Source organism: Callorhinus ursinus, unplaced genomic scaffold, assembly GCF_003265705.2.
Source record: "Callorhinus ursinus isolate GAN/ISIS: 27379988/994484 unplaced genomic scaffold, GSC_fseal_2.0 scaffold90, whole genome shotgun sequence".
NCBI lineage: Eukaryota > Metazoa > Chordata > Mammalia > Carnivora > Otariidae > Callorhinus > Callorhinus ursinus.
Genome location: NW_027397152.1, coordinates 709,997 through 722,484, shown reverse-complemented (window position 1 = coordinate 722,484; position 12,488 = coordinate 709,997). Strand labels below are relative to the sequence as shown.

The following is a 12,488-nucleotide window of genomic DNA, read 5'->3' as shown; positions in this document are numbered from 1 at the left end:
TATTTTAGAGAGCAAGAGAGTGCAGGGGAGGGCTGGAGGGAATGGGAGAAAGAAGCTCTAGGCCGACTCCACACTCAGCACAAAGCCCCATGTGGGGCTTGCTGTCACAACCCTGAGATCAGGACCTGAGCCAAAACCAAAAGTGGGCTGCTTAATGGACTGCACCACCTAGGCGCCCCTAATTACAGTCTTTAAAAATAACCACAAATCACCTAAGGTTGTTTTTGTTTCTGATCAGTGTCTCCAAGGCTAGATGGAGAATAAAGGGGAACAACAAGAGCCAACAAAAGATATTGATCATGAGGTTATTTATTTCCTACTTTTGATGCAATGCTATCAGCAAACCATATGGGTAAACATTTCGTAGACTTATAAGATCATAAGTTATGATCTTCTAAGTGGATCATAAGAGCTTCTTATGGAATCAAGAATACATTAGATTTGTATTCTGTGTCTCTGTCATAATTATTCTGATTGCTTATTTGAGCCAGAAACTCTGAAAACACTGTGTAAGGAGTGGGGTTTAATAGAAATTTGCTGAATGAATCAACGAATGAATGAATCTATGGCATAGATTTAGTTGCACCTGGGCATTAGCAAAAAATTATGAATCTACTCTGATTGGGTGCTAGAAAGTCATAATTATTTTGAGTTATGGTGATATCTGAGATTATCCTGAAGGATAAACTTTAACTCTGTTAGGTACGTCATGAAACAGAATAATCTGCATCTATGAATTAATTATATTTTATGATTATAAGGTGGTATTGCAGAGTCTCATACTCACTATTGCCACATTATAAAAAGCCAACAAATCAATTGAAGAAATTAGCATCTGTTAAAGATATGAAAGGAAATTTTCTATTTTTAGTGATAGGTAAATTGTGAAAAACTGTCTCATGAGAAAATCCATTTTGGTACTTGGAAGTAGCATTGTATGGTAGGATGTTTGGTGTGATATTTCTTTGGTGGCAGCTCCCACTGCTGAATACTTTCTTATTTGCTTTTGTAGAAATCTAGGAAGGGAATTTAAAATTTTTTTTAAAAAGATTTTTTTATTTCAGAGAGAGAGGAGAGAGAGCACACAAGCATGAGCAGGGGAAGGGGGAAGGGCAAAGGGAGAAGCAGACTCCCTGCTGAGCAGGGAGCCCGGGGCTTGATCCCAGGACCCTCGGATCATGACTTGAGCCAAAGGCAGACTGAATCACCCAGGTGCCCCTAGGAAGGGAATTTAAAGGATTATCAATTTGCATCTGAATGTGTGCATGTGAGCTTTGAGGGTGATCGGGAGGGAAGAAGTCTGGGACATGTTGAGATGTATGAAGTTCCTTGGAACTTCTCCTGGGATCATGATAATGATTCATTGCTTTTTGGTGCTTGCCTCCTTTTGTAATACTGGTTTCTTTTCCTGAGGGTAGCCCTGCTTATCTTCTGAGGCTTGGGGAACTGATGTTTGCTCTGCTTCAGAAGGATCTGCATCAGGCAGATGATCCCTGGTGTAATGTTGTAATGCTTGTCTGTCACTGAAGATGACAGGACAATCTGAGATCTCACGGGTGAGGGATACACTTGACTGGTTGTTGAGGAGCTCTGGGCTTGATCTAGCTGTCTGAGCTTGATTTTGCTGCTCCACTTGGGTCATGTCCATTTGTTGCAGTATCTTCTCTTGCAGGTACTGGTACAGAGGACTGGAAGAGACTGTACCCCTCTCCACAAAACCAAGCTCTTCATCCGTCTGCATCTTCTCTTCAAGGCCAGACTGGGGGACTGAAACATCATATCTTTTCTTGGCTGGATTTTGTTGGTCATTGACTTCTGCCAACTCTTGGGGGCTTTCATCCTCTTCCAATGTTGTAGATTCCTCTCTTTCAAGGTGTGTTCTGGGGGATACTGAATTGTCCTCATCTAGATTTCTTACTGGAGCCTCCTGGGTCTCTGGTGCTCTACCTTCCTCTCCTTTGGTACTTGGGCCTTGGACCTTTAGCTTTTTTCTGCTGTCTTCCTTTGTTGGAAGCTGCTTTATGGAAAACAGGTCAATGAAGTCTGCCTCCAGGGTACCAGGGATCTCTGTCTCCAGGGACTTTTTGTGTTCACCTCTTGCTGTGGACTCCTGTGCCTTTGGATGTCCATTGGGTTGCACAGCTGGAACTGGGCCTTTCGTCCCTGAGCCCGGACTCCTGTACTCTTTTCTGGCAGCCCATTCTGGTTCTTTGGTGAGCTGCTTATCCTCTCCTCTGGCTGCCAGCACCACTGCCTCCTGAGTTCTTCTTTCCTCACCCAGTGCTAACTGTTTCTCAGTGTCTGGGTTATTATTGTGACTTCTTTCTACAGACTCTCTGAGATGGTCTACTTGATTCTGGGAATCCCCTTGCACAGGCAGTTTGGTTGTCTCTGAGCTGCTATCACCCTCCTCTGGAGTCAGGCTGTTGGGAATTTCGGAAGAACCCTCATCATTCTGTGTGACAGTGGGCTCAGGATCCTCTCCCTGGTAACCATCATCATCCTTGACTGGCTTGTTATGAGTCTTGGTGACCCTCTTATTTTCTTCTCCAGACTGGTTCTCGAGTGGTGCTAATTCCTGTGTTCTTTCTCTTGCTCCTGGTGTCCTTTCTGCTGCAGGGGCATTTTTGCTGCTCATAAGTGCTTTTGCTGTGCTTTCCTTAGCATGTCTTGCCTCATCTCCTGGGGTGACTGCTCTTTCAATTTCAGGATGATTCTGATCTCCTCCTTCTGAGCTTAACTCTTGTGTTTTAGAACCTTCTTCAGCGTCCCTTTCTTTTGATGACTCTTGGAGTTCCTGATACTTCCCATCCTGTGGTTGATCTTCCAGGGTTAGTAGCTGAATTTTTCTCCCATTTTCTTTCTGCCCTGCTGTTCCATGGGCCTCAGGGCCTCGCCTCTGTTTCCTTACAGCCCTAATATCAGGTGTTTCTGAAACATTTCTGCTATCACCTTGGACAGGCAGGTCTTTTGTTTCCTGTTCTTTTTCTTGTGCTGGTGGTTCTTGGGTCTCAGATGCTCTAAAGTCATCTCCAGGTTCAGCTGGATTCTTTGTCTCAGGTAGTGTCCTGTTGACATCCTCTCCTTGTCCTTGGGTCTCAGATGTTCTACCATCATCCTCAGGATCAGTTGGTTTCTCTGTCTGCAATGGTTTCTGGACAGCAGCTTGTTTTGGCAGGTCAGGGTGCTCTGAACCGGGCTCATATTTTCCTGGCAGCGATAGTTCTTGTGTTTTAGAATGTTCCTTAATACCCTTTTCTGCTGCAACTTCTTGATCTTTGGAAGGTCTCTGTGTTGTTTTTTCTGGTGGAGAACTTTGGGTTCTTAGGTTCCCTTCCTGTTCTCCAAATCGATCCCTTGTCTTAGTGCCACTTTGCTCCTTAACTGGTTTATCTCCCTCCATGGGACTCTCCTTATCCTGTCCCTCCTGCTTTGTGGGACTGTCGATCTGTTCTGATTCTGCTGTTGGCTTATTTGTCTCAAGTTGAGTCCCATTGTCTCCTGTTGCTGGTACATCTTGTTGATCTCCAACGAGGTGTTGGTTCTTAGGGTCATTGTGCCCAGGTGCTTCTACTGGCAGTTTGCAAGTCTTGGTGTTTTCAACCCCATTGTGTCCAACTGCTTCCCTTTCCATAGGGCTGAGCTGAGCTGATGATGTCATTCCTGAAGGAGGAGGCACCACTCTGTCTTGAGTTGATGGAGTTTGCTCTGTCCACTGGCCAGTGCCACTGGTCACCTGAAAATCCATATCATCTGGTTTCTCCTCTGGCTTAGACACTTGTCTTGGTTCTGATTTTAGTAATGATTGTATATCAAGATAGCAGAGGTTCAACAAATTGAAGATTGCAAGAACAAATTCATCAAAACTGATGGTGCCCTTGCTGTCAATATCCAGAAGGTTCAAGTTTCTCTCCACAGCGTGAATGGCACGTGGCTGCATGAAAACACAGTGAGGAATCAGCCTATTTATATGTGGTCAAGCACCCTGAGTGTCTGCATGTCTCCCAAGAATCCTTTTTTTTTTTAACCTTATTCCTCAGGAACTAGTGGAATTTCCCCAAACAGTAAGAATTTGTGATTCTGGATGCTATTTTTCATCAGAAAGGTATGCTAAGAAGGAAATTTTACATCACTGTGAGTTGAATTTTGATGTATACTGGCTCATCACTCCTCTCATGGAGGAGAGGCATGAGAGGAGTCATGCTTCAGCTACTTTGCTGAAACATAGCCCCAGTGAGGAAAACCTTATTTTCCTTTGTAAGACTGATTAAGCAATTGCACAGAGTAGGGAGCTGAGACTGAAAAAAGTTGTTCAAAATCAGTGAGTGCTGAGAGTTGGTAGCTAAATGTAAAACAGGCAGGGATCACCTCTGCCTATCTTGCGTAGACTATGGAGAAAGGGTAACTGGGGGAGAATTTCCACAGCTCTGTGAACACCTCACCTGAAGAATGTCCCCAAACTCGCCCTGGATGAGCTGTTTCAGCTCTGTGCAGGTCAGTGTTGCCTTGTCACCATCCTCCTGGGCATACTTATGGAATGTCTTGATTATACAGAGGACATCTTTCAGGAGCCGAGGCATCTTTCCCAACGTAGGAGACTGTGAGAAAGAACAAACAAAGTTCATTTCCTAGGAAGGGTCCTTCAGGAAGGAGATACTGAGGTCATCCTTTTTTCTGTCCCTCCCACAGTTCCACTGGCATCATCTGCTCTATTCTGCCTATCTATCTCTATTAAGATATTGCATCTGAATTTCAATGATTTAGTTTTGTACCAGATAATGTCAGTGAGATCAGACCTGGCACAGGTAGGTATTAGAAGCGACACTTGATCCCACCCTGTGGAAAACAATGACGCTCATGTCTTCAGAGAAAGCTTTATTGCAAAAGGAAGTGGAAAAAGAATGCAAATGTAAGTACTGAAATGCACAAATGATGTCAACAGATGGGACCAATCCTTCCAGCCTTAACTGAGAGTGTCCACCTGTTTCTCCTACCTTGGGTCAGTCTAACTCCTCTTCTTAGGAAAGTATAATTTTTATTTTATTTAAAGATTTTATTTATTTCTTTGACACAGAGAGAGATAGAGAGAGCAGGAACACAAGCAGAGGGAGGGGGAGAGGGAGAAGCAGGCTTCCCGCCCAGCTGGGAGCCCAATGCAGGGTTCCATCCCAGGACCCTGGGATCATGACCTGAGCCAAAGGCAGATGCCTAATGACTGAGCCACCCAGGTGCCCCTAACACATTTTTTTTAAGATTATTTATTTACTTGGCACAGATAGAGAGAGAGATCACAAGTAGGCATACAGGCAGGCAGGCAGGCAGAGGGAGAGGGAGAGAGAGAAGCAGGCTACCTGGTGAGCATGATGTGGGGCTCAATCCCAGGACACTGGGATCATGACCTGAGCCAAAGGCAGATGCTTAACGACTGAGCCACCCAGGTGCCCCAGAAAAGTATAATTTTTAAAGTTAGTAAATCTTCTAGAGGAAAGAAAAGTAATGCCAAGAAAATCAACCCCTATAAATGCAGGCTGAGGCAACTTGTTTTTACCAAGAAGACATGGCTCAGTGAACTCACTGGTAAAACAAATAGAATCCTGACCCCTCAGTCATTACCCATCATTTAAATGACTCTGTACTTTCATTTTATTATAGCTCTGAGTCCCATGTCTTATTAAATAGTATTCATGCCTATGTCATACAGTTTATATTTTTTAAAGAAGACAAGGATCAAAGAAGTTCCAAAGCAAAGAATGCATCTGGGGGCTGGAGCTCCTAGTTTAGTGGGATTAACAGTGGTCAATTTAGACTTGGGTTATGTCTCTCTGGAATCCTTACACAATCTCACATATAAGCAGAACAACAACCGAGATCCCAAGTATGCTCAAGCGTATGGTCTATGAGACTTACCTTGTTCACGAATGAGAGCAAGTAGAATAAAATTGGCAGCGGGCTGTGAGCTGACAGCAGGCGCTGAAACCTTTTATTGAGTCCCTAATTGCACAGTTAGGAAGGAGACACCCTCCGGGTCTAATGCCCTGATTCGTCACCACGAAACCTAGTCTCCCCTCTTTGTCTACTCTCAGCTTCTCTTATTTTTATTTCCTTCTTTAGGCAGCTTCAGTTAAGTCTTGGCTTCAGCCTCATCCAAAGGAAGAAGAGGGGATATTTTGTTTCATTCACTGACTTGCAGGTTATAGTTTTGAAGGATCTTTGGGGTGGTGTTGGCTTTTTTTTTTTCCAAACTAAGAACACAATTACATTTCTGTTTGGCAAATCACAGGGCTGGCAGGGACCTCAGAAGTCATCTGATTCCTTCCTCTGCCCACAGGATGGACTGTATTTGACCCAGCTGGACAGATGGGTGTCATCATGTGTTTAAAAATAGAGGCCCCATTGAGTCATGTGACAAGAGTGGAGATACTAGTTGATTCAGGTGTTTCAGTGCCTGCTCTCCTTGCCCAGAGGCAGAGTTAGAAAATAAAATCTTGCTGGGTGTGCAGAACTTTGCTTACCTAGAAGGTGCTATTTTAAAAAATAGTGATTGATATCTGCTCTTTAAAGGTGCTTTTATAATCCAAGGAGCTTAGAAATGGGCATCCATATTCCTATGTTCTTTCTGTAAAGGGAAAAGGGAGACCTAGAAAACACCAATCTGAGGACAGGTAAGAGAGATCCTGAGATGCTAAACTGGTAAATGTTTTTATTACCTTCTAGATCTGGGTCCCTCTTTGGAAAAGAATATTTAACTAACAGGAGAATTAGATTAGTTGTTTTATTAGATATTTAAAAAGAGAACAGGGTATGTTTTAAAACATTCTTGCCTGCTTGTAAAAGCATGTAAGAAATAGACCCATGAAAACAACTGTAAAAGGCAAAGACCAAGAGAATGGAGGGGTGGAGATGGAGAGCTAATTTTACAAGAAGACTGAGGCTAAGGGCAGCATTAATATGGAGCAAAACCTTGTTCTGATCTTCCTGATAATCAAAGCAAGTACAGGTGAACTGAATGTTGGGGTTGGGGGGAATCCATGTTGATAGTTCCCACCTGTAAAAAAATTTCTCAACATTGTCCTAAAAAGCAGAAGCTTCCTCCTGAGAATTGGGATTGGCATGTGAAGGTCATCTTAATTCTGATCAGTCAAGATCTCCTGAGTACCAACTATTTCTCAGCCACTATGCCCGGCACTGGAGTGTTTAAAGTTGAATAAATTCTGTCTCCCTGCCTTGGAGGTCACAGGCCAGTTTCATGAGAAATGGTTGAAGGAAACTGAGAATCGTCAAGGTTGTATTAGAAAGAAAGACTTAGGGGAAAGATAACAGCTGTTTTTCAAATATTTGAAGAGTTTTCATGGGGATAAGGAATGGGATGGGAAGAGAAAGGAACTTACATTCATTGAACACTTAAGACAAGTCAGGTACTTTACATGGGCTTTCTTACTTAATCCTCATAGACCTTTTAGGTAGTTATTATCCTCTTTTAGCAGATAAGGAAGTTAAGCCTCTTAGCTGTTAAGTAGCTTGCCTATGGCCATGTGCCCAGTAAATGGCAAACCTGGATTTAGAATTGAAATTCCTCAAGAATATCTCTGAGCTCATGGGTATCTCCATTATGTTGAATTCCTTATTCCGTGTAATGCCAGAGAATAGAGCTAGAATCAGTGATTGACAATTTCTAAAAGAAGACTTTAGTTTTTATTAAGAACTCTTTAAAGAACAGTGTTGTCTGACAATGATGCAGACTATTCCTAAGGTAACAAGACCCCTGTTACTGGAACTGTCAAATAGAGGCAGAATCACAATCCACGGGCTAGGTTATGGGGGAGTCCTGCCACAGCAGGAGGCAAGGCCAGAGTGGCTTACAGGGAAGAGCATTGAACTCTTTCAACCCTAAATGTCTATGTTTTTAGGTTATAGTTTCTATTTGGAAGGTCCGGTTTGGATCTTGAACAATGTAAGGGCTGGCTCCCCAGCCTTTTTACAGGCATTCCTACTCTTTCAGAGCTTACTTAAGACCATTTAATTAATACCCATTCTTCAGGGTGGGTAGTGACTCAAGGGATGGCAGAAGCAAGAGAGAGATGGGAGAAGATAAGAATAATTTTTTTTTAAGATTTTATTTATTTGACAGCAAGAGAGAGAACACAAGCAGGGGGAGTGGGAGAGGGAGAAGCAGGCCTCCCGCAGAGCAGGGAGCCCCATGTGGGGCTCGATCCCAGGACCCTGAGATCATGACCTGAGCCAAAGGCAGACCGTTAATGACTGAGCCACCCAGGCGCCCCTAATTTTTTTGTTTAAACAAATTCTTTAGATTGCTATACAATAAACCACAAACTCTTCTCCTATTACCAAAGAAAAGACCGGGGCTGCCCTTTCTTCTTCTAAAAAGTTATCTCTAATAGTCCCTCCATGATGTCCTCTCCCTCCTAATTTAGCATAGGGATAATGAAGAAAGGGAGAGAGACAGAGTGAAAAGAAATGGATTAATAAAGAACTATGTCTGGGGTGCCTGGGTGGCTCAGTCCCTTAAGTGCTGGACTCTTCACTTGATCTTAGCCAAAAGGCTGAGAAACAATACCACTGAACTCTTGATTTTGGGTTGGTAATGATCTCAGGGTCCTGGAATGCAGCCCCAGCTTAGCTGGAGCCTGCTTGAGATTCTCTCTTTCTCTCTCTGCCCCTCCCCTCTCATGTGCATGCTATCTCTCTCTCTTAAATAAATAAATACATAAATAAATACAAATAAAGAACTATGTTTAAGAGCTTCTTACTTTTCAAAGGTCATAACCGAAGTCTTCAATGAAAGCTCCAAATAAAACCGGTATGATGGCTACTTTGGAAAAGATGGCTGATAAAGCAATTTTTAAAAAGATTTATTTATTTATGAGAGAGAGCCACGTGTGAGTGGGGGAGGGGCAGAGAAGGAGGGAGAGAGACAAGCCGATTCTGCACTGAGTATGCAGCCCAGACGTGGGGCTGGATCTCATGACCAGAGATCATGACCTGAGCTGAAACTGAGTCCTATGCTTAACTGAGGGAGCCCCCCAGGCACCCTGCTAATAAAGCAATTTTTAATGATTCTTGGTAATACTGGAAAATGTGGCAAGCAAAAAAGAAGACTTCAGTTTAATTTATAATTTCATTATCTTTTTTCTTATTATAAAAGTGTTCAAGATGATGGTGGACTGAAAAAATGTATATTCTTATGTATCTGTGGGAATCTTCTAAAATAAAAATATACAAGAAGAAAAAGATGAACCAGAATTATAAACGGAACTCGAGAATTATGGCTTAGATTTAGGAAATTTATGGAAGTTGAAAAATGGATGATTGAATGTTCATAATAGAAACAATTGGAGAAAGGCACAGCCCAGAATATGTTATGAAGGAGGGGCAGAGGTGAAGGCAGGTCCAGCCATCAAAACCTGGAGAAGCTCTGGACTCAGAATTAGCAGATATGATGGAGGTGGGAGTGGGAAGTGGCGCTTTAAATAGAGAGAGTAATTGAGAGTTTATGTGAGAAACTTCTGTCTTAGCAGCCATTCCCATATCCCTCCTCTACTTTGGAGCATAGAATATAGACATCTGAGCATATACTGCCTAACCTTCCTAGCAAAACCCCAAATGGCTCTTCCCTAAATATATTGAACAAAATTCCTAGAAGTGCTAAGTGTAAACTCTGTATCTTATTTTCCATATTATCCTCAGAAGCTGTATGAGTATCTGTACTATAGTAGGTGCTCTGTCATATTTGTTGATTAATAGATGGACTGAAAGCTAAGGCATCTAGTATAGATATTAATGCTCCAGGAAAAGCCTCTCCATATGACATTAGTTGGGGGGCGGGGAAAGGGCAGGTCTGCAGCCTGACAGCCATTTCTCTGCAAACTGACAGGTTTTTCCTCTAGTCTGCCACAAGTTCCCATCTAAGTAAGAGAGTTGGTGTGAAAACAGACCTATTTATTCAAATCAGAAGAAACTCAGATCTTTTCATTGATATAAAGGGGCAACTAAGAATATTCAGGCATATTAATAAATCAGCAGCATAAAAAAAAAAGAACAAGATAAACAGACAAACTGACCCCAGAGGAAATAGATATAATTCAGGAAGCAGAAGAGAAATTAAAAAAAAATGCTAATTAATATACTCCAAAGAGATTAATTGAAGCAAGACCAGGATGCTCTAAAAGAGCAATCAGAGAACAAAAATCAGAGAATAAAATGGTATTTATAGATTAAATTAAATAAAAAGTGAAATGAAATAAAAAAAGAACAATAGAATTTAAAAAACCTCACAATGTTGACAAAGTCCTTTAGAATGGCATTATCCAATAGAACTTTAGATATTTGCACTGTCCAGTGTTATGGCCACTAGCTATTTATGTGGCATGAAATGTGGCTAGTGTGGCTGAGAAACTAAATTTTAAATTTTATTTAATATGTATTAATTTAACTTAAATGCAAATAGCCACATTCACCTAGTGGCTACCTCTTTGGATAATACAATTTTAGAATATAAAGCAAAAAGAGAAAGTGGGAGAAGAGGTAAGAAACATATATAATCAACTTAGGAGAGCCTACTAATAGGAACATCAGAAAGAGAGATAAAAGATTAATTTATCAAAATATTAAATGAAGATTTCCTAGAGACTTCATATTTTAAAAGGTCCACAAAATGTTCATCTAGATATATCCTTGGAAATTTCAGAGCATCAAGGATAAGGAAAAGAAAGGTCAAGTGTCTTGCCCAAGGCTACAAATCTATTAAGTGGTAAACCCAGTTTTTGCTTCTAGGCAATCTTGCTTCTGTGCCTATGTGCTTAACATAACAATGTAGCTATTTATTGGTTTCCAAGTGTTAGAGTCTGTGTATGTACAAAGCATGGTATATTTGTGTGGTTGGAAGTGTAAAAGTGGAAGTGATACTGTCAGAAGTTGATGGAAAAGGAAAAGTATATTGAGTTAGAAAGGTAATAGAAGATTAGAATAATAAACATTAAACACTGAGAAAGGGGGTGGAGAAGAGAGGCAGTGTAAGTGATTTAAATCCTCCCTTTTCATCGCGGATATATCATTTTATTTTTTTAAAAGATTTTATTTATTTATTTGTCAGAGAGAGAGTGAGCACAATCAGGGGAGTGGCAGGCAGAGGGAGAAGCAGGCTCCCCACTGATCAAGGAGCCGAATGTGGAACATGATACCAGGACACTGGGATCATGACCTGAGCCAAAGGCTAATGCTTAACCGACTGAGCCACCCAGGCATCCCAATCGTGGATATATCATTTTAAATGGACAAATTTTACTACCAGAGGTTACTACCAGAAGATCAACAAAAAAATTTTTTTTAAAGAGAGTCTTTCTCTGAGGAATGAGACTGGGGTTCAAAAGATTACTGGATCTTAGGGTAGTTCTATTTTTAACTTTTTGAGGAACCTCTGTACAGTTTTCCACAGTGGCTGCACCAGGTTGCATTCCCACAAACAGTGTACTAGTGTTCCTTTTTCTCCACATCCTCGCCAGTACTTACTGTTTCTTGTGTTATTGATTTTAGCCATTCTGACAGGTATCTGATAGATACCACCAGTGAGGTGGTATCTCATTGCAGTTTTGATTTGTGTTTCCCTGATGATGAGTGATATTGAGCATCTTTTCATGGATCTGGAGCCATCTGGATGTCTTCTTTGAAAAAATGTCTGTTCACATCTTCTACCCATTTTTAAATTGGATTATTTGTTTTGAGCTGTTGAGTTTTATAAGTTCTTTACATATGTTGGATATTAGCCCCTTATCGAATATGTCATTTGCAAAGATCTTCTCCCATTCTGAAGTTTGCCTTTCAGCTTTGTTGATTGTTTCCTTTGCTGTGCAGCTTTTTATTTTGATGTAGTCCCAAGGGTTTATTTTTGCTTTTTTTCCCCTTGCCTCAGGAGATATATCTAGAAAGAAGTTGCTATGGCTAATGTCAAAGAAGTTATTGCCTGTGTTCTCTTCTAGGATTTTTGTGGTTTCAGATCTCATATTTAGGTTTTTAACCCATTTTGAATTTATTTTTTTGTGTGGTATAAGAAAGTGGTCCAGTTTCATTCTTTTGCCTGTTGTCCAGTTTTCCCAACACCATTTGTTGGAAGAGACTGTCTTTATCCCATTGGATATTCTTTGCTGCTTTGTCAAAGATTAATTGACCATATAATTGTGGGTTTATATAGCACATACCCTCCCCAATGTCGATCACCCAGCCACCCCATCCCTCCCACCTCCCACCACTCCAGCAACCCTCAGTTTGTTTTCTGAGATTAAGAATTCTTCATATCAGTGAGGTCATATGATACATGTCTTTCTCTGATTGACTTATTTCACTCAGCATAACACCCTCCAGTTCCATCCACGTCGTTGCAAATGGCAAGATCTCATTCCTTTTGATGGCTGCATAATATTCCATTGTGTATATATACCACCTCTTCTTTAGCCATTCATCTGTCGATGGACATC

The 12,488-nt window shown here is 41.4% G+C and overlaps 1 protein-coding gene across 1 annotated transcript; it reads right to left on the bottom strand.

Annotated features, from left to right (window-relative positions):
• Positions 1-1,360: 1,360 nt before the first annotated feature.
• On the bottom strand, positions 1,361-4,580 carry TCHHL1 (trichohyalin like 1). Its single transcript, XM_025858315.1, has 2 exons — positions 4,443-4,580; positions 1,361-3,934 (listed from the first exon to the last, which is right to left on the bottom strand). The coding sequence occupies exons 1-2, from the start codon at positions 4,578-4,580 to the stop codon at positions 1,361-1,363; spliced, it is 2,712 nt and encodes a 903-aa protein (XP_025714100.1).
• Positions 4,581-12,488: the final 7,908 nt, after the last annotated feature.